At 37.0% G+C, this 27270-nt stretch overlaps 1 protein-coding gene across 4 annotated transcripts in view; it reads right to left on the bottom strand.

Moving 5' to 3' along the window:
• Nucleotides 1-6889: 6889 nt before the first annotated feature.
• Nucleotides 6890-27270, bottom strand: part of LOC124291702 (pro-neuregulin-2, membrane-bound isoform-like) — a 244422-nt gene continuing 224041 nt past the window's right edge. For 2 of the 4 annotated variants that reach the window (XR_006902265.1, XM_046728761.1), the window contains 4 exons: nucleotides 17497-17674; nucleotides 16498-16559; nucleotides 13881-14060; nucleotides 6890-13393 (listed from right to left, as the gene is read on the bottom strand). Coding sequence is in view for 3 of the 4 variants with exons in the window: in XM_046728761.1 (XP_046584717.1) it covers nucleotides 13882-14060; nucleotides 16498-16559; nucleotides 17497-17674 (419 nt within the window). In the remaining variant the exon portion in view is untranslated. Of the gene's footprint in view, nucleotides 13394-13880; nucleotides 14061-16497; nucleotides 16560-17496; nucleotides 17675-18267; nucleotides 18408-21455; nucleotides 22456-27270 lie in introns of those variants that run through there. The other 2 variants (XM_046728759.1, XM_046728760.1) reach the window with 2 other exon arrangements.

Here is a 27270-nt window from a genome sequence, read left to right as displayed (position 1 = left end):
ATTTTACACAGATGAGATTAATAGGTATACTATGCACCGTACTCCACTGACTAGGAAAACAATATCGTACAATCTGGTTACTGTTTCTGAATCATTACGACATACATTTCTAAATTTGATTCTTCGAATTTCATTTATTACCAGATATACAAACACTGAAAGTATTTGTTAATGTGATCAAGGTGACACACTTGAGTGCAAACATAGAACAATGTTTTTCGTTTTGACAAAGTAGTTCTAGGTCAACAGTTTCACCTCTCTCATTTTTCATGTGACGTTTTCAATGAGGACAACCTATTTTTGAGAGGGCTAACGTTTTCTCATTTCCACCGATTGTAACTTCTTAAACTCAAAAGACCTGTCCTCGACATATAAATTTGACAATTGGGAGGGTGATTGTGTGTATTTCACTGCAGTCACCAATAGTGAGTCTGTACCATAGCTGACCCGTGACGATCCCGGTTAGAATTAATCTTCAGTAAACCATGCTTGTCGTAAGAGGCGACAAACCGGATCGGGGGATCAGGCTCGCTGACTTTGTTGACACACATCATCGTATTCCCATTGGGTAGGACCGCCTCCGTGGTGTAGTGGTTAGAGCGTCCGCCCGGAGACCGGAAGGTCGCGGGTTGGATCCCCGGCCCCGTCATACCAAAAAAAGTTAAAATATGGTACTTGTTGGTCCCTGCCTGGCGTACGGCATTAATGGATACAACAAGGACTGGTCGGCTCGGAGTCAGTATAATGTGTCTGAGAGGGGTATTCCTGCTTCACTGCGGCATGGTATCTCAGTGGGCTAGCACAATAAAACCAGCTTCAGTCTGGGCTAGTACAAGCAGCCGCACATACACATACACACGCATGCACGTCGTCATATGAGCGAAATATTCTTAAGCACGACGTTAAACCCAATTTCACCTCACCTAACCCATTGGGTAGATCGATGCCACTGGATTGTGTGTCCCAAACTCGATTATTTACAGACCGCCGCCATACAGCTGGACTATTGCTGAGTGCGGCATAAAACAACCAACAAACATATCTATGTTGACCTGTAGATCGAATGGTCTGCTGCATGAGTAAAGATCTACTGCAGAATGATAATGCAGCCAGATAAAACTCCATACCTCCCCGCAGGACTACCATATCACTCTTCATATAACAGTCCAAAGCTGCGCTCTCCGTCGGCTCTTACAAAACACATTTTTACCTGAACAATGGAAACGCTTATAGTGACCCCTTCACCCTAAATATGTATAGCCTGTACCAAACTAAAACACGATGTCTGAGAGTAACAAATATACAGTTATACAGACTTTGGGGTCCACGTAATATCAGTTTCTATCAATGCGTGCGTGCGTGCGTGTGTGCGTATGGGTGTGTGTTAAATAATGTACTTCTAGGTTTACTTGTGTTGCCCATACCACAACATTTAACAGCATACAAAGGAGTACAGGTGTACAGACACCGCGGAAAAAGGCGTTTGGAGACTTTCATCCCAGTGTCGTGCTGAAGTATTCATTGCATTGAAAATGCAAAACAGACTGATAAGCATAAGAAAAGAAAATTATTACTGTTTTGTCACGAAATCTCTACATTCTGGTTATCTGCATTGATTTGGTACATAGTTGAGGTGCAACCGAGATCAAATCTCTGTTGCCTCCTAACCAGCTTCATTTGTGGAGAGTGCAGAGCGTATGGATTTTATGAAACTTCGATTTGAAGATATGAATTTTTCAAGCAATAGGCTGAAAATAAGCAAAAAGAAGAAACTTACAAGTGTCCCTTACCTCAATGTTCCCGCTGTGCCTTTCTCAGTAGGTGGTGTTATCTTCGGTGCCCAGTGACCATGGAAACACAGGAAACATAATATTGGAACTTTCTGCTCAAGTGTTTGGTACATCAAATGTAAACTAAAATTTAAAACTAACAGTGATCAAATTCATATTTATCATACAGTGCTTTTAAGAATAAAAAAACTCAAGGTGAACTTTTATTTGATTTAACTAAAGAGAACGTATGTTTTTCTTAAAGATGATTTTATATAAATTACTTTTAGAGTAAACTATGAAAAGGGCACATCAAAATTTGAAATTAAAAGTTATATTAAAGGTGCAATACTAAGTTATCTTTGCAGCAGTTTGAAACGGAGATAAAGGTTATTTTCAATTTCACTTAATACCCTTTCGAAAGACCTTGATCTAAACCATTGTGCTCACCAAATAGAACACCGAACCACCTTCAGTCATCCGTAGATGGTCGACCATACAATGTACAACTTGAAACCTGTTCCTGGTGCATTAGACACCACATTACAGTGATTTGTTTGGAGTCTCTAGCTTTAGGACATATCATAGCCCCATATGGGAATTAATATTGTTTGCCCATGCTGGTTACATAATTCCCCAAGAACCTTGGGGACCGTCCATAATTTATGGCTAGGGGTGGGGTGGTGTGATGATGGTTTTAATTGAGAAGCATGTACAATGTGAATGACCCCTTCTCCCCACCCCCCGAAATTTATGTACAAAGTAAGTGACACCCCCCTGCATGTCATGTACAAAAATCAATACACACACACACACACACACACCCCCCCCCCGTGATTTTATAACCATGTTTTTTAATAATTCTACATTCAAAATTGCTGACCTCCCCACCAACCCCCAGTACATGTGAATAAAATTGCTGACCCCTCTACCTCCCCAGAACAAGAAGGGTGACCCCCTTAAAATCATCAACCCCCACCCCGCCATAAATTATGAACGGTCCCTTATATCTGTAGCTGGTCGTACTAAATGGTATCGGGTTGACATGGGTCGTTGTTCCTGTTTTAATAAACTGGTATGACACGTTCTGGTGTAGTACAGCTGGAGTGATGATGACTTCAAACGTGGCAACAGAAGCCATGAGCATGATATAGATATTTTACCACTGCTTCAAAAAATATTGTTCAGTGATTTCAGCCGTGTTTAGCGTTGGTGTCATTTTGTTTATGAAATAAGATATTATCTATCCATATCAAACTGACTTTTACTCTAATAAAACGTAAAGCACTAATTGCAACAACACATTGACTCAGACTGAAATTAACAATTTTAAGAACGGCACTGAATTGGAATGGCAATGTCCAGGCAGTCACTTCTACGTTTACATTTTTTAAATGGTGATTTTAGTATATATCGACAACCAATATATATATAAATATATATATATATATCAATGTAAACAATGCTTTATATTCAGTGATATTTGCTCATACTAAGTTTGGTCAGAATCGTTGTTTATTTATTGAAGCTCATTTTCAACATCTACATTAGAAAGCTTTCATGGGTGTGTAGACACAACGCTCCATGGAGAGAAACACTACAAGAAACCAGTGAAAAAATTACGATGACTGACAGGTAGATGTAAATTACAAAATGACTGACCTGGACACCTCACCTCTATTTATTCCGTTTTACAAATTGTTTTGATTATTGACGCAACAATTAGAACAGAAAGCTGTAGCTTTAATAGCATTTCTATTTACCATGTGTGTTTGTGAACATGTGGTATCAAAATTGAATTTTTAAGAAACCATATTTCCTTCTTTTTGTTTCAAAATTAGAACGGTTTCAGGGAATACTACTATTTGCAAAATGAATCATAATACCTACCTTGCTTGAAGAAACGGAATACGTGTGTATTACATTGATCAATTCGGATTCTTCTCACACAAATTTTGAAATCCCCCTGATATGTATGTGTGAATGTCAACGGGGGAGATCCCTACTCTGATGTATATTAGTTCACCTGGTTAAGTTTCACATTCAAGTTCACAATATTCGTATCTGTCATGGACAAAAAGAAAAATATCACAAGCAGACGATAACGATTTTGATGACGTTATCGCTGTTGATTGGCTAACAGTGGAAAGAATACGATTAAACTAACAACTGCTAAAATAAGTCCTTAAGTTACTGACTGAACATTTGTCAAAATCCAGGCCAAACATATATTTATTATTTAAAATGCAATACATATATGGACTATTACTCAAAATTATTTTTATTTCTTCAAAATATCATAATACTTAGGTATCCAATGTATTCTGTTCATATAATAGTTCAGTAGTTCAGAACGGTCTTACCCTAAGTACTTTTTCAAAATACACGAAAAACGTGCTGTATGAGAACAATATCGGACGCTTCACTTGCAACATGTACTGAGATATGAATTACCTCCCTTCCATTAATGTTCGGAAGCCGTCTTAAGGTTAGTGTAATTTTTGAAACTGCATGATATTTTTCCTCACATAAAACAGAACCATAACTCTAGGAAATAACATTTATTAATTCCAAGACTGTACTGAAGCAGTATTTTTGCCTGAACAGGGTTCATGTATGTGAATGCTATATGTATTTTAGCTTGGGAACGTCGCATCTATTGCTATGAACAACTTGTCGATCCATAAACATTGTTCCTCTTCAAAGATATTAGGACGTTTTTAAGAGGTGTCAACAACAAAAATTTCATTTTCCAGGAAACCATTTTCATGGTGATACTTCGGCCAATCTAATTTTCACAGGATATGTAGAGAAAAAAACACTACAAACAATAAAACATTCTTGTACATCTCAGGAGAACAGGGTGGGAGGCATAGGCGCCCGGCTCTGATATATTTATAAGTATGACCTTGCCTATTATATAGGTCATACCTATAAATATATTAGAGCCGGGCGCCTATGCCTCCCACCCTGTTCTCCTGAGATGTACAAGAATGTTTTATTGTTTATAGTGCGGCTCTGATATATTTATAAGTATGACATATATATATATGATATAAGATCTGATATCTTATATATATAGGTCATACTTATAAATATATCAGAGCCGGGTGCCTATGCCTCCCACCCTGTTCTCCTGAGATGTACAAGAATGTTTTATTGTTTGTAGTGCAGCTCTGATATATTTATAAGTATGACCTTTATATATAAGATGTAAGATCTTATATATATAGGTCATACTTATAAACATATCAGAGCCGGGCGCCTATGGTGGGAGGATATTACCAATGTTTCACTGGCCAAGAAACCAGGTCAGTTTATATTCTACTCAACAGAAGTTAAGGACCATCCACTTCTTTCATGTTACTGTAGTTAATCTGTCATGGTATGAGTAGTTAATCGGTTTGTATAGTCACCCATCCTTACAGCTTGTCCACCCTGTGGTCAACCATGTACCTACAGTATATTGCCTGTATAATTAAGAGCGAAGAGGTTTACTATCCTCCTGGGTGGTCACTGCTTCAAATCAGACAATGTCTTTCTTTACAGGAAGGATATTAGAAAAGCTATCAACCCTTGCTTCAAATCAACAGAATTTGTTTGAGTTTTTTTTGTGCTGTGACTAAATTCCCCATTAAGGTGGTAATGAGAGAGTGAGTGAGTTTAGTTTTACTCAGCAATATTCCAGCTATATGTCAGCGGTCTGCAAATAATCAAGTCTGGACCAGACAATCCAGTGATCAACAGCATGAGCATCAACCTGCACAATTGGGAACCGATGACATGTGTCATCCAAGCCACCAAGCCTGACCACCCGATCCGTTAGTCACGTCTTACAACAAGCATGGGTTACTGAAGGTTCATTCTAACCCGGACTTTCACGGGTTGTTAATGGAGAGAGATATGTGTACTGATAATACTTCAGGTGTTGTCATAAGCAGGTCATGATGGGATATTTTCTTTGAGGTAAAACTTCTAAAACTTGCAGCAAAAACATAGATTCATCATTTGTAGCTAACTATTAACACAAATTGTCCGTAACAACTGCTCAGCATAATTTAAACTTTACTCTTATTTCATAACCTTATTTGGTATTGCAAAATTATTAGAGCACGCTGTCTCCATTCACAAAGAGGTGGCATTGCTTTTCAACTGACAGATTCAACTTGACAGTGTGTCTGCTATTCAAGAGGGTGTTTTTTAACTAACCAATGAAGGCATCAAATTTGACTGTATCTGGGCAACTGAAATGTTGTATTTGTGTTAGGATAATCAAGAAAAGTGTTTAACCAAGTTAAATCAAACTTCAACTGGGACATCAAGCTGGATTGAGCTCAGTTCACCTATAGCACAAAATAACATTTCCCCTCCTCTTTGGGGTTTAAAGCATAACTACCCCTGTAATTCGGTTCTACCCCTAAAGTGTGACAAGACAAAGAGGTACAGTTCATAGTCAGATAACTAGTGGTACTACTTAGGGCTGGGATGATTCACCAATACATCATGATACATTTAAGTTTGATACAGCTATCGTATCGTCGACTGGTGTATCGATACAAAATGATACACAACTTTTTTTCAAAACAGTATTATCTCAAACATGTTTTAAATTTACTTATTTAGTGAAACATATGCAAGCATGATAGAGTTACTTGTTTGTTTAGTACAATCGTGTTATTGTTATACACAAATACCTTGAAATATATCATTTTAAATCTTAATACTGTGTCATTCTTTTAAGGTGTATGTATCGTGATACATATCGTATCGCAGGTAAAATATTGCGATACGTATCGTATTGTGACATAGTGTATTGTCCCAGCCCTAGTACTACTACTGTGAAGACAAATAAGAACAGTAAAATGACAGACCAATGCCTGTAAGTGGGCCAGATTGGAATCCAAATACACAATCCTAGCTCATTTAGGATACACAACTTTACAAACTTTGTTGTAGTGTCTTTGACCACTGATCTATGTGTCTGCTACAATGTTCTGTTTCATGGCCTCTGCGTTTTTTCAATTAGTCTTCTGGTGTTCTTGATGCGTCCATGTATTCTTCAACTGCATGCTTTTAGTCCTTTGTGATGTATGATGACAATATAATAACAAACAATCACCTACATTGAAAAATTTATTATTTTTTACATGTAAATCATTTTATTTACAAATTCAACAATTCTTTCACTGCATTTCAAAAATGTACTACACGCAGCATAAACCCCAAAACAAGATATCAGACATACCTGTAAGCACATATGTAACAATGCTAGAGTTTTGTCTTTTTACATGTAGATAGTACTCATGTTTCATAAGCTATCAAAAACAGACTTAAAAACCCAATAAGTATTCATTCAACTATTTCTCTTAACTACACATGCACATGTAATATTATCAATCTGAAAGTCAGATAAATTTCTTTTCAACAAATTTTTTCAAAAAAGCTCACATTTTGGCAAACTTAAGCTTCAAGATATTTAAAATGGAAACTGCAGTTTTTCAGGCATTCTTAAAGAAAACTTTGGATCCGAACACTGAATGAAATGCTATGGTTTATTGAAAGGGTTATTGCTAAAATAAATCAATACATCAAGCCTATCATTTGTCAGCAAATAAACAACAAATAACAAATTAATTTAATAAATGAACCTGGCAAGGAGTATCTTATCACAACTAATTTCAAACTGTGAACTGCATATGATCATTTTCCATTCAGTATGAAGTTTGCATGTTTTTCATTTTGAGCAATGACAAACATTTTGGACTTTGGACAAAAACTTGGTTACTACATACTAAATCTAGGAATTTAATAAGATTAAATATACCAGAATCTGAATGTTTAATATCCAATACAAATGATTACCCACTATTTAAACAAAACAATAAATAAAATTAATATGGTTTAGTATGGCAAATAAAATAATTCATATGATAAGTCAAAAATGGGAAAAACATATTAATCTGCCCTAATATTGATATGAAATCAGTATGTGCTAATGAGATGACTGTTATAAGGATTTGATGCAATGAAAATATATAAATATCACTCAGGTAAGATGACACAATGGTCACCAGAATATAGAATAGTTCTGCTGACTGAAATTACCTTCTACCTCAATGTGTCCACTTTGATATGTTAACACTACAAGCATCATAAGCAAAATTGTCAAGGAAATTTATCCGAGAGTCAGTACATTTGACATTAGCGAAATCCTTAAATTAATGAATGCGTGAGTGAGTTTTAGTTTTAAGCCACTTTTAGCATTGTTCCAGCAATATGGCAGGGAACACCAGAAATGGACTTCATACATTGTACCCATCATTAAATTAGTTCAACATTTGAAATATCTGATTAATTAAATGTCCCTTACAGATTCACTACAATGTTACTACATTACCAGTACTTCTTAAAAACTTAAAAAAGTACTGTTTCAGTATTTACTTCCCTTTAAGTTTCAGTTGAGCTGCAATGACATTAAACCAAGTCCTTACAAAACATATGAGTATGTGTTACACAGACACACAGATGTACTATAATAATATAATGAGCAACCGATGGGCTAACAGACCTGTCATTTTCAAAACTCAACAGTACTTTCAACAATTGTCAACAGTTATCACATGGAAGTCTCATGTGAGGCATACTTTCTTAATTGGCCGCTTTCATGACCCTAATGAATAATTCACAAAATGCTAAAAACAAACTTCAACATGAATTTCTTGATTGGATTCTTTGGAAACCTGCTACATCCTCAAACCAAAATGATGAAACCATCTGTCAACCTACTGACATGTTCAAGTAATAATTTCCTGCTGTAAGAAACACAAAGGTTCGCTGACAACATCAGCAATCCTTTGATTGGTGTAAGGCAGTGTAGCTTCTACATTAAGTGTGTACTGCATGCACCTGAAAGCACAACTAGGCAAATCCTTTTTAAGACAAATGCATCCAGAGATTGCATACACTCTGCAGGCTTTAGCATTTGTAATGACTAACCTTCTGTTTATTTATCATAATATGCGTATCTTTCCTTCCAGAATATGAGAAAAACATTCAGACACAATTATTACTATTAGCTTGAAAATTGTATTAAGTAAACTTAATGTCTTACTTGCTTCATCAAGAGTAATGCTTAAAATCAAATGTAAATATTTTAGTAGAAGGAATCAGATGGGTGCAATAGTAAAGAAACATGCTTAGGTTGTTCTCTGAAGCAGGTCAGGTCTCTTCTATTATCTATTTTAGATACTATTTATTTTGCAAAAGATTTAACAATTTTTACAGTAACACAGACTCCACTGAAATTTCATTTAATTCCAAATTTACTTGTCGGTCATATGCAGCAGGCAGGCCTGTTTGGAATGAGTGAGTGAGCAAGGGTGGATTTTGGATGTTTTTGCAATGATCCAGGCATCACACATCACAGGATACCAAGAAATCTGGGAATCAAACCCAAGCTATCTGTATGAACCACTTGCTCACCCTGCCACCCAAGGCCTACCAGCAAGTCCTCTGGTAGTTTGACAACAGCTTTCTACATCAAACAGCACTAAATGGATATGTGACATACCCAAATTCTGTGTCTGAAGGAATACTGTTTGCTTGCTGGTTGCAACATCTTCAGTTACTATATATAATGCTTACTCTGACTGGCTCACAGTTCATCCTCAAACTGCTGCAACAGATGCATAAAAGATTCATGACTGTGATCAAAATGATAATAAAGATTAACCAATGTGCCATGTGAATACAGTCAACTGACATTTCTACTAGAGACCTACCTATTAAAATTTGTTCATATAAGGCCATATTAAAAAAATGTTGTTGTTCCCGATTACAGCTCTTTAAAATTTAGAGTAGGTAGGAATATATTTTTTTACATTTATTTTAGAAGTAAAGTACAAACTAATAACACATTTATCAATGTGTAATTGTTTACTTAATCAAGCTTGCTGACATCATGTCGACTTTCTCTATCAGAATGACCGATGTCCATCGGTGCCGGGGAAAAAACAATGGTATCTGAATGCTTATTTTATTTACACCACTTAAAAAATCTAGGGTCAGCACCAGAATTCAAGGGTCGGTCGGGTAATCGGAACCACAACTTTATTTTTTAGGCCTAATGTACTTTTGAAACATCATATCATCCCTACAATAGCATTATGTCTAACGTTTCACGACATTGTATCTATGAGCCAAAAAAGAAAGATATGAAAAAATACATGAACACTGCTATATTCTTTGAAGTTTATTCATTTAGTAAAGTCTAATATCAAGGAGATATTGTTTGGCTTTCTGACAATTCAAACTGCATAAAATATAACAACAAACATCAAGTTTGACATGAGCAGTTGAATTATGAGTTGTTTCATTACTGGCTTGTACATGCTCAAGATGAATTATGTTTCAGAGCCTGTGTTACTTTGTGTAGTCTGCACGGTGCAAGGGAATAATAATTTGGTTTACTTTGATATTATCATTTGGGTGATTTTGAGATAATCTTGAGATAACCACAATAAAACATTGCAATTTAACTACAATTCATTATAACGCAGAAACTTTGCTTTGGCAAAACATATGTCTGATGCATTCCCCTATTTATTCTTGTACCATGTTCTCCATGTTTTTCAGCTGAACAATTGACTTGCCTTCACATGTGTTTGTGATGGGTTCCATCCTTGGGACAGGATGTGCTTATCTTTTGTAGACACCTGAATTATCCCTATATGAGAGTAATTTATGGAAAACATGCTAAGAATATAGTTAGGAACTTGCAGTGGGTTCTGCTTTATGCAAAGATTTCTAATGATTAGTGAAAGTTACTTTGTTGCTTTTTTAAATGAACTGGCAAATTTGGATTTTCAGTTAGTATGACACTTTTCTTTTTGCTCCAAATAATACTCAAATACCTAAGAAGCTATGCTAAAGAACTGTTTGCGCATCCTTTATTTTACATGTTGAATAAGTTGCAAAAGAATAGTAACACAAATCTAGATTAGAACACACACAAAAGTGAATAAAAGAAATATTTGGTTCATGCTTACATATTTGTATAGATAGATGTTCTTGATTAACAAGTTTGGTCAATTGTTGAAAGGTAAACAAAATTTCACAATCTGTAACAGATATGCAAACAATATGAGTACACAAGCATAAACAATGGACAATTCTAATAAAATGATTAATATGCTAAAAACTTTATAAAATGACTTCCCCTTGATAAAATCTCACATTCACATGTTGACAGGTATTATATCTACATCAAGCAACTTGCATAATTCAGGATGTTATTAAGGTCTCACTATAACAAACATGGTATGTTTCCACATCAGTATGGCACTATTGTACAACTATCACCTGCCAAATGACACATACGCTTTGGTTCTCAAGGACATTGTGCATGTTTGTTCATTTAAGTTCAGGCCAGACTAAGTTTATTATTAAACAAACAGAATGTATTCAATATTTTGGCCAGGTGGCCAATAGTAGTTGTAGTAGAATATTCTAAATGTATCATGACAGTAATAAAACATGAATTTATCCTTACGTATTACAAACACCTGATAAATAACAGCTTTTCTATTACAGTATTTAGAAGAGTTTACTTTTGCAGTGAGATATTTTGATCAAAAGGTAGTTTGTTTTTATCAAACATGACAGCCTGCAAACTTTCTGAAAATGAATGTCCAGAGAGTAAAATGTGTTGTTTTATTGAAACTATGCTTTTCTAAATAACCTTTCTGGTGTATATTTTAACAAACTATCTGGATGATTCCTTTTTTAATAAAGATATTTATATTTTTGCTTGTTCTTCAGTGTTCCACTTTGTTTCAGATCTAATGTGTGTTTGATAAGTTGTAAAACAAGCTCTAACATTGATCTGGCATAAAAATGTATGTATACAAACTGAATGTATCACAATTTAAAGCTAAGGCCTTGCAGTGTTTGGTTCTTTTTGGGCTTAGTTTACGGATTGAAAAGTCAGAAAAAACAATCAGAACACTCAGGGCTTTTTGACTACCATTTGCTAAGATTGCTTTGATAATGAAATCCCAATAAGATACTGCTATCAGATATTAGATTTATTAACCCAGACCAGGATTTCCTATTTTCATATTACCCACATATCCAAGTAAAAAATCATGGGCTTTTTTTCACCTGCCTTATCAAATCCGTAAACCCACCATAAAGGAAAAAAATGTCTGGCCTGTTTAATAAGTTCAATAGTATTTTGCGTACTATTTCTAAGAATTTAGGGGAAGGGTAGAACATACCTAAGAAAAAATGTTTTTCTGCTAGAACTTGCTTCTAAAACTGGGAAAAGAACTCAGTGTTACTTCATCGCCTTCTAATGCAAAAGACGTGAAGATTTGTTTGCTAAATTCTTCAATATCATTTCTGGATACATATCACTATATGTTATCTGCCTAGTTTGCTCTTAAAAATAATTTAGACATACATTCAGTAGATTAAACCAATAAATATGAAATATGAAAGTCCATAAAGCACCACTTGTTTCAAAAACAAGGCATTTCGTGATAGTAAGAGGTTATCAGCCGTGATATGTTTTTGGACTGTGTCACAGATCAAGGTCACACTGTGTCAAAGGTCACCATGTCACATGTCATGTGTGACAAAGGTCACACAGATCAATCATTAAAGGTCATATACATACAGTAATGGCCACTTGCCAGTTGGCAGAATCAATTCACCAACTGTAGATCACAGAATCTGTTTTTCCATGAAAGAGCAGTCCCTGTGGGCAATGCATTTCATTTGTCCCATTGCCGTCAGAAACACAATCCTTCCAGTCAGTTTTGTGACTAAAATCAGAAGGTGCAACAGGGGTGCCATCTTCTTGGTTTCAAACTGAACAAAATCACTGACTAGCCAAAAAACAAGAAGGGTCTCCATGAATCTGTGAACACATTTGTTTCTAAGCTTGTAGTTGTAGGTTACAAAACCTAGAAATTAGCTGTTGATGTCCTATCATCACTGTTGTGACTTGCTCGTGCCCATTTCACAACCAAAGGAAACAAGCATCATCACATGTAGATTTCAATCTGGCTCACAAACAAGGTAATCCATGTTCCAGGAAGATGTGTACTGTCGTCTGTGTTGAAGGTGTACTGATGTAGTTGCCATATATCCATCATCTTTCCACCTATCTGAATTCCACGACTGTCTGGTTTCCAGGCGTTGCACAGTATGGAAATTGCATAAGGATGATTCATCATTCATACATTCTTGTCATTTTCTCTCTTGTGGCTTTTAACCGATGTCACACTAAAACTGTTCTTCGGAATATCATATATACTTCAGTTGTTACTCTATGGCACTCATATATGCTTGTTGTATATGGCCCACTGTATTGGTGCCAACATTGATAATGATATGAACGATGAAGTATTCTTGATGTGTGCTTTACATGGGGTCACATGATAAATGCTAGGGTCAAGGTCACATAACGAAAACAAGATGGCCACCCCTGGTTGTCTTGATCATACATTTGTTTCTCTGTTGCAGTTGTGTATGTCATTTAAAAGGTGGTTATTGTATAAAAGTGTCTGTTTTTTCTCATCTTCTGTTATTGACTCATCTCCTTCATCAGGGCTATCATTCTGAAAAAAGGTTAAAATCAAGTTTGAAATTGTTCACATTTAGCCACTTTTCCAATTTCGCTGCATACAATTAGGTTGTATAATTTATTAATATTAGGGTGCACAATTGCGTAGATTACTGTTCACGATGTTGATCACATGTCTGGTTCTGACTCAATTTACGGACTGCTGTCATACAGCTGGAATGCTGCTGTGTGGGACAAATGGACATCACCTTAAGTGCTTTGAAATATTAAACATTTTTAATGAACATGCCAAAACAGGTGAATATTTCACAAGTATCATTATAAAGAGATAAAACCAAGTAGCCACTGAAACTGTGTCAAACACACATCTTAAATGCAGATAGATAGGAAATACCTGAGACATTATAAATATTACTGAAAGTGTACATACTAGAACAAATATTCAGCTCATGAACAACTAACAACCACAAACAACCCGTGATAGCAGTTCCATTAACATGATTTGAAAATGTTGACATTACCTCATTTATTGGCCTCAAAAGATTTCCATTTTTTTGGAACCCCATTCAGCCGTGTCTCCTGGCGATTCCGTCTTCGTTTAACTTTGACAACAGCATATATTATCCCCATTGTCAATGAAATGATGAGTACTGACACACCGGCTGCTATGCTGGCTGTCACAACCTTCTCCTCCTCTCGTACTGCAACAGATGATCATATTGGAAAATTTTATCTATTTATTAAATGTACATTTATATAATGCTTGTGCTATCTCACATTATGCTTTTTCTCTTGTTCTCCCAATCCTGGAGTGGAGATGACCTGGAACAAAGTTTTTAGCTTCTTGTAACACCTTGCCTGAAGCTCCATCTATTGTTGAATGCAGTTACTGTCAGCTCAAGCAAAGCATATGTCTTGCTCCAGTCGACCATGTGACTCCCACCTTAATGGTATCCTATCTTACGTTATGCACTTATCATCCGATTGGGGCTGCAGTTTACCCTGGTCTGCAGGAAGAGGACAACCATGAGTAGGAGTCTCAAAAGCTGAACAGACATTCAGATCACAGGCTCAACTTGTGATGGGTTGTTTCATAAAAACAAACTCCAACCGAGTGGGAAGTCCCAAGTTACATGATTTCCATATCATTTGTCAAAGGACAAACTGGTCCTCAGTCCCAGCTGGCGAGTTCTCTGCAGACACCTGAACGATATGAGATGGGACAGTTCAGGTCAGCTCTCCATTTAACGTTCTGCTCCTATCCCATCCAGCGACCTTCACCTAAACTCAGTCACCAACAGTCAAGGACCACAGGAGAGGAACACTTTGAATCCTGCTATTTTTCAGGAGGATTCACAATTCATACTTCACTAACATAATTGTTCATTAGAGTAGAGGCTGGCAAGTATGTGTGGATCTCTTCCATGCTGTTATACCAGGCTTGCCTGGAGGGTCGATAGGTGTGTAGGTGTTCGATGAGCCAACGAGACTCTCTCAGCATATCCTTTGGCTATCACAGATCTGTGAAAATGCACCAAACGTGAAAACGTAACGTCTGAGCAATGAAGAGGTCTGGAATGTGGATGGATCAGGGTGTCATCGCTTAGCAGGTGGGCCAGCAGTTTCCGATCTGTGATGTTTCTGAGGTTTTTCATTAACCAACTTCTCAATGGCAAAAAAGTTCACAACCAAAAGCAAAAGTATCTTCTTGGTTGCCTGAAGTTCATGCAGAACCCAAGGAAGGAGGCCTGTTGGTGGGAATGTGTAAGCTTTCTGTCCTTCCCTTGAGATTGCCAGAGTGTCATGATCCCGGGCAAACAGGTCTGGAATCGGAGACAAGAATCTGGGCCTTTTCCAGGTTGTTTCCACTCCAGGGTCATAAGAACAAGAAAAAGTTGATAACATGACTTAGGAAAGTTTGAAACTATATACATGTATTTTGTAAACATTTCCTTGACAAGAACAACAAATGTTGCTCATATTCATAAGTTTGCTGTCAGAATTAGAACTCAGAATGTCATATAGAGGTGAGGTTCGATACTGTATAGCCATCAATGAAAGAGGAGTGTCAAAATAAAGACTAGTTTAAAAAGATAGGTGCTGAAATTTCCTGATACAATGTATATCAACACACCAGTCTCAGTCCATTCCCAGAAACACACAGGTATTGTCCTGTGCCATGCTCCAGGTGTAGATATACAAAGTGTGCCTACAGTATGGCCATTGACCATGTTGAACTAAGGATAAGTTAAGGAAGCAAATGCAAAATAAGATCTTTTGGACAGTTTTTAAAATAACCATTGTCAATCATATGCCAGGTTACTGCATAACATAACTGTTGTGGGAAATCATTTCCCTGAAAAACTGTTTGAGGCACATATGTACTCAATCAAAAAGATTTTTTCATTCAAATTACATGTATGGCATATTTCATTTAGCATTTTTGTTCAATTTCTCATAATATCTGGGTTGGCAGTTCTCCTAATTAAGAAAAAGGATATGGTCTTAACATAGTTTGTTATTGTAATATGATACTCAAAAAACTGTATTGAAAACCTTCATAAATAGTTTCTGTTCCATGATTAAACTTACAATATACTGGTGCACATAGCAACATAAGATGTAATATGCTTGTGGATTCGAATAGGTGACATGCAATGTCCACATAATGAATGGGATAGATATTACACACAGACAGAATGCATAAAAAACAAGGCATGTGATTTTTAATAAATGCTTAAATGAATGGAAAGAGTGTGTTTTCTCTGTTCTTACAATAATAGGAAGTAGATATACATGTAAATCACAGTAAACATCTCTGATTCACAACAATTTCAGTCAATAATATATATGTATCATAGGTGATTTTACATATGATCAAATTCTGCAGAATCAACCACATGTTTTTATCGTTTACAAGTTATTGTCCTGAGTTTATGTATCCTGATTCGTGTTGTATCAGTTGGTTTATCTGTTCTGGTTTGGTGAGATATATGCAACAGTGCTGAGAAGTGTACCGGTAACAATCTTGTGTCCTGCTATACCAGGGGTAGCTCAGGTCTATGTCTTCCAACTAGGAACTAAATCAAGTTAAAGGTTCACATGTACAACAGATATATAGCCAGAAAAGGTATTTACATTTTTCGAAGATATCAGGTGATAGCTCTTCACATCTCTGACCTGTGAACATCTCTGGACACCTGAAAGAAACAAATACACAATATGTGAAACACATCATGTGCCCTGTGTGAACAGAATATCAGCAATATCCACCTTTCAGAAAGCATGTGTTGTTTTCTTTGTCATCAAAGTAACACCCATAATACACTGGTATATATATATATATAAAATCCAATTTACATGGTACAGGCACAAAGACACATATATATATATATGTGCAACACATTATAATCAGGGTGCAAATAAGAAGCTTAACTGTCATCCATCTCATCCTGCCTTGTACCCAGTGACAGCTAAATGAACATAGGCATGTTACATGTGCTTCATTGTGGCGTAAGGGGTGGTGGGGTGGCCTAGCTAGTGGTTAAAGCGTTCGCTCATCACATCGAAGACCAAGGTTCGATTCCCCACATGGGTACAATGTGTGAACCCCATTTCTGGTGTCCCCGGACGTAGTATTGCTGGAATATTGCTAAAGGTGGCGTTAAACCATACTCACTCATTATAATCCTCAAATCAACATTTGTTGACAACTCTTAATCAAAAGCATAATTATTGACTATTCTAATCTGAGACTGCAAGGGGCTACCTTTCCTCCATATTTTATAGTGAGTCTCAGTGATGCGGCTAACTATCAAGAATACAGTGGCCTTCAGTGACCTAACTCATCTGGAGCAGGATCCAGTTACCAATAGTGTCATCAATAGTGGGAGCATCACAGTCCGGCAACTTTCTGCTGATAGTTGGACACCCACATCACATAGCTGATAAGGGTCAGTTAACTTGACACGCATATAAACTGGCTAACGGTTGTTACCAGACCAAACTATGTTGCTTTACAACTTTCAAAATTTGTAACACAAAACAAGCAAGAACTACAGAATCCTGTTACTGTTAACTCACCATTTATTGTTGACTGAACTAACTCTCTGCCCTGCTAAAAATTATGTCACTTACTTGCAAGATAGTGTTCTGTTTCCACCTAAATGTACAGCAAAACATTCTCCATTTTGGAGGCATCCCTTTTTGTGCTTTTCACTATCAGTACATGGCTTCCGATGTGAAAAGGCTTCAGTCGTGGTGTCCGGGACAGGGGCTGGAGTTGTGGGCTTGCCTGGAACCCTTCCACAGGCATCTGCAACAACAATAGCAACATATTACACAATACTGACAAGTTGGTGAGTTGTTTTGTTCAACATGTGGAAGAATTGCAAGTATTAGAAGGGTTTATGATGCCATTCACTGTGATGCAACACTCCATCACTGCACAGTGCTCTCTCTATAATGCTCTCTATTCTGCAAATGCAAATTGTGTCAGCATCTTCCAGAATCATACTTAGTTAACCCAGGATTCCTCAGTTATTCGGTCATATGACAGCATATCATCTTGATATGGGAGAAACGCCTGAATTGAAGCAAGTGTTATGTGTTACCAATGATACCTAAGAGCATTGTGACGGTGGACACACCTGCCATACAATAAGAAAGAATGCCATCTGAATATACAGTACAAAGTTTATGGAAAAAAACTTCTTATATTTATCAAGTGTGAACTATCTCAGTACCCCTCCACTGCATCCTACATTCCTGCTTGACAACAGTACAAGAATCTGTATCAATACATCACACTCACAAAATACAAGCAGTTGCTATCCATAAAGTTAGTCAAACTTAAATATGCACATATATACGTAAATTCAAATAAGATGAAGATATGATATAACTGACCATTAACAGACAGCATACACACAAGAATGATCTCAATGAATCGAGCCCAAGACACCATGATGAACATACACTGGATAATGTCACAATATTCCAGTGTCATGAATGCTGTTTATATACACAAACATGTGAAGGAAGTCTAGGCTTCCTCCACTCAGCACACAATGGCTACCTTATACTGGCCACACCAACTGGACAGATTGACCAATGGCTAACCTGCATTGTGTGCAGGCGTATAGACATGGCAATGTCTTAATCCTACTCTGCAGTATCATTACTTCCTGACTCTTATAATACACTGCATGGCATTATAATTAGATGTGAACAGGGATATTGCGTAATTCCTGGGCAAGTGTAAGTTAGGACTAAGTGACCTTTTCAATACTTCAGTAAAGCTAAACAAATAAACATCAGGTGAAAAAGTATAAACATCAACAGAACTGGTCTTATTAGAAAAAACAACACTTATCTGTTAAAAAAAAACAATAAAAAAACCTAAGCTGGTGTGAACATTTGTTGTGAAAACAGTGTTTTGCAAAAAGTTTGTTTTTATTGTCAGATCAGACTCATTTCTTTCCCTATGGATTTTCCTTGTCAATTAGCCAAGATGCATGAGGCATCGGGGTTGAGTTCATATCCTAAAACTGCTCTTGGTAGTTCAAACAAATTAAACATGTTTCCAATGATCACTTTTTATCTAGACATACTGTTTTCACTTTTCCCAACATTGCACCGGCTCCTCTACAAAACAATTACAGAAATGGTCAGGCCTCATAGAGACTGATTCAGGAAACCTGTTAATGTCTGAAAGATCATTTAATTATTTTAAAGGCTAATTACTACATAGCCATGTCTCGTTTATCTCTGGCATCACTTAATTGCCATTATGTATAAGATACTAATCCCATTGCTAATCCTCATCCCTTCTGTATTATACAATGACCTGTGCACCTGATGCATTCTCACAAAGCAGACATTAGAGTTTTCACTGAAATTCATTTGACCTGCTTTGTTGTGTTTGTACTGTTGTCTTAAGGGATTAAAGCTCTGGTTACTGTAAAATTGAGAACTGTGTTCTGGAAAAGGATATTTGGAAAAGGATATTTTATATATCATCACAATAGATATGTGCTTAAATCATCATTTACATATTTTTCTGCTACTTCACCTTGCAACATAACCTAGTGCTTGTAATCACACTGGCTGCCTTTGGTCAGAGATCAGTAGACCCTGAGCGCACGTAGGAAAAAAAGAATCAGGAAAAAAAGAAACGGAAAAAAAGAATCAGCTTATAAAAAAGCTTACAGTCAGTATATTGTTATGGGATTAACTGGCTGCCAATCAAGTATAATTGGTTTAAAGAATCAGCTTATAAAAAAGCTTACAGTCAGTATATTGTTAAGGGATTAACTGGCTTCCAATCATGTATAATTGGTATATGGTTACATTAGTTTTGATAGTGGTACGAACAGATCTATATAAGAGTAAAGCATGTCAGTTTGAGGTAAGACATTATGGAGGTGATAGAGAGCAACAAGGGTGGCAAGAAGCTTTGCTGGAATGGGTACACCAGAAACTGTACAAGAAAGAACAAGGTCTGATGGAAGTGCTCAAAGAAGTCTAGTCTTAACTGCTGGGAACTGATTCTTTTTTTTCCTGTTTCTTTCTTTCCTAGCAAAATTTGATTCTTTTTTTTTCCAATTCTTTTTTTCCTGATGCTTTTTTCCCGATTACCCCTTGAGCACCTTCCCATGCATTTCAGCTACTTTGTTTTTACCACACCAGATGGTTTACCTTTTTGAAAAATAGACTTGCATCTCTGTCACTTGTCATTGATTACTTGTTCTTTTTTATATGGCTTAATCTATGTCAGGTAACTTCGGCTGATTAAACAGTGGCCCAGAGATGAAGAAAGAAAGGTCTCTCCTCTTCAATGAGTCAAGTTAAGGTAAGGCTAAGACCTCTGGACACCTGCACAATAAAAACTACCCCTATGTGTTGACCAAGCATACATCGCTTCTTGTATATATATATATTATAAGTTGTATGCCTTTCTCGAGGGTCTGATGTACCGTATGCCTCTTTGTAGCAGTGTCACCCGAGATGGTAGGGCGAAGGATGACACTGCCACGAAAAGGTGTACATCAGACCATATTACCTGAGGGAGAGGTGAGGTGAGGTAAAATTGGGTTTAACTTCGTGCTTGAGAATATTTCGCTCATATGACGACGTCGTGCATGCTTGTGTATGGGTATGTGCAGCTGCTTGTACTAGCCCAGACTTAAGCTGGTTTTATTGTGCTAGCCCACTGAGATACCATGCCGCAGTGAAGCATGAATACCCCACTCAGATACATTATACTGACTCCGAGCCGATGAGTCCTTGTTATACCTATTAATGCCGAGCGCCAGGCAGGGACCAACAAGTACCACATTTTAACGTCGTTTGGTATGACGCGGTCGGGGATCGAACTCGCGACCTTCCGGTCTCCGGGCGGACGCTCTAACCACTACACCAAGGAGGCGGCCAGAGGGAGAAGTTTACAACATATTTAACTTATTTTATTTCAATTTGAAATTTGCTACCGACTATATGACATGTGAAAACAAAATGGCGACTGCCTCTCAACTGGATTTTTAAAATCTGTGAAAAATATTCTGACAACCATAAAAATGGTTAATTACGTTTAAGTTGAGTGTGCAAACGATTCAATGTATATAATAGTTTAAATAAAGCAGTGAAAGTCGGTAAAATAAATGTGTACACAGTGAACTGAAAAACAGCTAATTGAACGTTGCACAGCATGCCTCACATTTGGATGTCATACGATTGTTAGCAATACAGCTTCTCGGAGGAGAGTTTGGCAGTTACCGTGGGTAATATTTTTCCAGTTGTCACCCTCCTGAGAGGGGTGACACGGAAACTTGTTAAAGCGTCATTGACCAATGAAATTAAAGTATTTTACATGAAGGTAAGATAACTACCTGTATATAGAAAACACTTGTTTGTGCTACAAGCCATTCATCTGTATTCAGGTAATCACATATTCATACACAAACCTTGGAGATTGCGTGACATGTATCTGTAACCAGTGCAGCCAACACGTTAATGTTCAATCATATTTGATAGTACTGAGGTCATTCCTCCGTTATTCTAGTCATAGGTATATGGAATCGTGCTACAATACTTACATGGTTTTGCTCCAGGTTTGGTGCAGTCTATGTCATGTGCTGGGTTTGCATTGTTCAGTGAAATAAACATGGGTAAAACTACACATGTTTCTATGAGAGCTGATAAATTCATTTTAACCTATTTTTTCAATACATTTCACCACTGTCACAGTGTTTTCAGAGTTGTAAAAAACCCAAACCAGTTTCAAATATCCAAATGACAATTATTTAGAAGAGTGTAACCTATACCGAAATGTCGCATCATAATATAATAAGAAGTTGTCATCCATAAAGTATCATACCTTTCTCAATGTTTTAACAGTTGAAAATAATCAAACTCAGTTCCATATATCCAAATGATGATCAAAGTGAGCTGCCCTCATGAATCCAAATAATAGCACAACTAATCAATCCTGGTATGAGATACAGAACAGTCTTTGCTTAGTCAATGTCATTACTGAGTAAATAAAATATGGAAGGTTTTGTCACCTTATGAATAGTGTACACAAATATGATCCTGCAAAGCATACTACTTCTGTCAAATATTATCAACAAACTATGGCACAATTCCACTGATGTGTCTGATTGACAGCACCAGAACAATTACAACATTTCCAAACCAAACACAGCTGAAATACTCAATACCCAGTGACTCAAACCGAATGCATTTGACACAGAGTGAAACTGACAAGTCCTAACATGGAAATGCAACAACAGATTGAAGAAAACATGCAATTCACATTTGAACACTACAACAAGCCTCACAGCAATATCAGACTGCATTCAGCTCAGGCTTTCCTTTGAGGCAATCGTATGCAACACGACATGTAATTAAAACAGCCTGCTTTCAAACACTTCACTCTGAAATGGAAATGGAACAAGAAACTGAATCACGAAGTATTCACAAAAAAACAGGTAATAAAGAAACATTGCAACATGTGTCGATTCCTGTCAGCTTCCTATATGATCAGTATTTTCCACTGCTCTAAAAGTCACATGAAACCTCAACCACAAGCACAATCAACACAATACCAACAACACTTTACGTTTCACATATCTGAAATTCTACCCCCATTCAGTACAATAACGTCCACCATTTATAATGTGCTTACCTGCATAATAACAACACTAAAGTAAATTAACCCCTTTTAAGCCAACAACCAAAGAAAACATGTTTGTGAATGTCAGGTATCAATAGTTGACAATGCATCAATAATAGTTTCATTGTAACTTCAATGAAATAAAAAAAACATTTCCTGAAAAACTTAGTTGACTAATTCTGAGAATAATCACCCAACAAAACCCTAATTGTTATGACCCAAATGGTTAATGCAAATCTGAATTAGTCAATCATGTAACAGCACTGCATACCAGTCACTCATGAGTGACTACACTGTACATGATGGATTATACTTCCCATGGGGTTCACACTCAAACACACAGCGCACCAAACAAGGTACATTTAAGTCATTAATGGGCCTCACCCCTGCATTGTGGTCTTACAAAAGAACATTACCATTTCCTGCTTTTTGTGTAATCAGAATAATTAACATCACTAATGTTTGAGACTTGGAGTAATGTGAGTATGGTGTTGATTTCACCAACTGATAGGAGTATCTGTAATGTCCTTATTCAACCTCTGTCATATAAACATGCAAGCAAAGTGTTAAATGATTTTTTATTTATTCAAACATATTAATACTTGTTTAATTTATGTTTTAGTGGTTTCATTTAGATTGATGATCTTCATCTATTACTGCTATGACAAGTTTCAATATGTTTTGATAATATTTAGTATCTATTATTCAACAAAGAATACTTTTGTAAACACTATCGGTAAAATGCTTATGGATAGCAAGGGGGAGGAGGAAGAAGCATGAAGACTTCACTGAGGTTTTCATAAACATTATAAGCATTAAAAATGAATGAAAACACATTTTATCATCCAAAACTGTGTTCCATAGGAGATATTGCTTGTGTGAGATCAGACGATATCTCCTGGGAGATATCATTTTGACAGTAGATTTTGTACAATGCCCTGACAATGCTATGACATCATGAACTTGATGACGTCACAATGTTATGACATCGCTGCACTGCAAGTCTAATATGGCAGAACCGTGTTCAGAGATGTACATTTTTCATTGAAAACTAATGAAGAGTGATTTTTTAAGATAAATAGAATCTCACCCTCATGTCTTCTGATATCAAATATATCAACACTCGTTGACAAAAGTAACAATATTTAGGGCATATGTAAAACAGGTAATGAAAAATAAAAGTGAAAATATCCTTTCCCCATTCTTAAGACATCAGCAGAGCTGCTTGTATGATTCTAAATATATCATGAGCATGTGTTTATGAATCAGTGTCAAATTCTTATGCTACAAAGTATTCACAAAAAGGTGAATACCTGTCACAAACACAGCATGATGCAAAGGCAAGTCAGTTATCTGCCTGGAGAAAAAGACATGGGATCATATGGCACAATTCAAAATATGGAACTGCATCAGACATCTAATTTAGAATAGTTTTCCACATTCATACCAAAAGTTTATGTTAATGTAAGGGGTTACAACCATCTGAGAATGTGTTATGGAATTAAGTGCTGTCCTGCTCAAGATCTGATTATATGCAGACAGCCCAAACACCTGGAATATTCAGCACTGTGGCTAGAAAAACACATCCACTAAGCTCTCTGATGCCATGATATTAGCATTATGCTGGATCATGTTTGGGGTATACCAGTAACGTATAAACTAACATTTCCAGCTATGCAGGTTCCGGGGAAACTGTTACAAAGGAACCGTATCACAGGCAAAGAAATACTCTGTTATGTAGCCAGCTCACAAGCTGATCATTTTGCATCGCTGGGTTGGTGTCTTTCAAAATCCACTGTGTGAGCAGCATTGTAGCCATGTCATGATGTGCATCAGCTTATTCAACCAATCAATCCTTGTTGGAAGATATAAAATGTCTTCATTTTGATAAACAAGAAAAAGTTAAGTGCTTATTCAGCTACTTTCCAGACAAAAAGGTTATAATTAATTCAGAGAACAAACAAGTGTAGTTACTTCCCATGACCTGAATTTTAGAATTGATTGTAACATACATAAATCATCATTTGTTCACACCTAATGCTTTTTCCACCACTATCTACTTTCTGACTGTATTGATTACCTCTCTCTAATGCCTCCATTATGGCCAGTAGTATCATCAATATTAATTCACAGAAACGTCTTGTTACAACTTAAAAGTACCCATCATAATATCATGTCTTTCCCAACAGACCATGCAGACACATCTGTGACAAAAAAGATGTCCATGATGTTCCTTCTTGTGACTTGTACCATATGTTACTGTGTTCCTTAGGTGGATAATTGACTTTCCTTTGCATGTTTTTGTGACAGGTGCCACCTGTGGGCATACATCATCTTGTCATGAACACATGGTATCATCCCTATTGATACTTACTCATTAACACATGCCCATGATCCAGTTAGAATTGTTGTACACGAGGTATTGTCTTATGATTATGGAAATGTGTTTTTTTACATTCTGCTTAGAATGGACATTTCATCTTCAACATCTATCAGATTCTTGCTATAGTGAACTTCTAGCATAACAAGCTAAAGCAACAACTGAAACCTAACTTCCACCTTCAAAGTCTCTGTCATCCTCTCTCTCTTCATCTTTACCATCATTACAACCACCACCTCCATCATTGTGCTAATTCCAATAATCTTCACGACTGGTAACATGACCAACATCGCCAGTAAAACCTCTATCATTACAATCATCATCATCATCACTACCAGCATCAATACCTGTACCATCACCAACTTCTATCATCACAACCATCACCAACTATACAACCACTATTATCATCACCATCACCATCACCAGCATCACTACCTGTACAACCCCTATCATCACCAGCATCACTACCTATACAACCTCTATCATCATCACCATCACCAGCATCACTACCTGTACAACCCCTATCATCACCAGCATCACTACCTGTACAACCCCCTATCATCACAGCCATCACCACTTTACACCTCTATCATCACCACCAGCATCTATCTGTACAACCTCTATCATCACAGCCATCACTACCTGTACAACCCCTATCATCACCAGCATCACTACCTATACAACCCACTATCTATCATCACCATCACCAGCATCACTACCTGTACAACCCCTATCATCACAACCATCACCATCTATACAACCTCATCATCACTACCTCCCCTATCATCACAGCCATCACCACTACCTCACCTCTACCAGCACCACCTATCATCACATCACCATCATACACTACCATGTACAACCCTATCATCACAACCATCACCATCATACAACCTCATACCATCATCAGCATCACCAGCATCATATCTCACAACCATCACTACCTGTACAACCCTATCATCACAACCATCACCATCTATACAACCCCTATCATCACAACCATCACCATCTTTACAACCCCTATCATCACCGGCATCACTACCTGTACAACCTCTATCATCACAACCATCACTACCTGTACAACCCCTATCATCACCAGCATCACTACCTGTACAACCCCTATCATCACCAGCATCACTACCTATACAACCCCCTATCATCACAGCCATCACCACTACCTCTACAACCTCTATCATCATCACCATCACCAGCATCACTACCTGTACAACCCCTATCATCACAACCATCACCATCTATACAACCTATGTCATCATCACCAGCATCACTACCTGTACAACCCCTATCATCACAACCATCACTACCAAAACAAACCCTATCATCACAACCATCACCACCACCTCTACCATCATCACCATCACCAGCATCACTACCTGTACAACCCCTATCATCACAACCATCACCATCTATACAACCCCTATCATCACAACCATCACTACCTATACAACCCCTATCATCACAACAATCACCAACACCTCTACAACCTCTATAATCATCACCATCACCAGCATCACTACCTGTACAACCCCTATCATCACAACCATCACCAGCATCACTACCTCTACAACCCTTATCATCACAATCTGTACAACCTCTATCACCATCACTACATTCTTCGCCACCATACCATCTCTATCTACGACACTATCTGCACCATGACACACCACTTTTACAACTAGCATTATAACCATCATTGTCATCATCATCATCATCAACCACAACATCATCGTGGTGTTTTTGCATTTCCATTCAACTTAGACAACACCAGTTATAAGTATTTCAAGAGCCTCAGTTGTCTGTGAAACAGACCAGTCTATCATGAAAGTCACCTGCAACAGTCAGGTGGCATATCAACTTTTTGTTGCACAAACTATATACTTTTCAGTTTTTAAAGCCTCTGCTTAATAATATATATGCAAGTGGGAATAGACAAGAATAGTAAAGGTGACAGATGAAAAACCCTCAAACATCTCTGTGTTGAACACCTGGATTATCATAAGTGTCAATATCATTTTATGATAGTTCAGTTATGCATTTTTTTTAGTCACTCCTTGCAATATACACCAAGAAACCAATGAACAGTCAATCCTAATTACATTTGTCAAGTATATGGTACAGCATCGTACAGGACTAAATAAAAGTCTTTCAGAAAGTGACAAATTCCTAATGACAAACACGACCTTGTGTGAAGATGAAGAAAGTATGAAATATGATGAGGAAACAACAGGAAAGGAGATGGCTCAAAGAAGCTTCCTCAAAAACACCACCCAGAGAAGAATACCCACAGAAAATATTCCCAACAGATGACTAAGGTTCAATTCATGAAGGAAAAGTGTTA

This window comes from Haliotis rubra, unplaced genomic scaffold (genome assembly GCF_003918875.1).
Source record: "Haliotis rubra isolate DU_JTF1 unplaced genomic scaffold, ASM391887v1 Scf5, whole genome shotgun sequence".
In the NCBI taxonomy this organism is placed as follows: domain Eukaryota; kingdom Metazoa; phylum Mollusca; class Gastropoda; order Lepetellida; family Haliotidae; genus Haliotis; species Haliotis rubra.
Note: the sequence above shows the minus strand (reverse complement) of the source record. Positions and strands in the feature narration are given on the sequence as shown.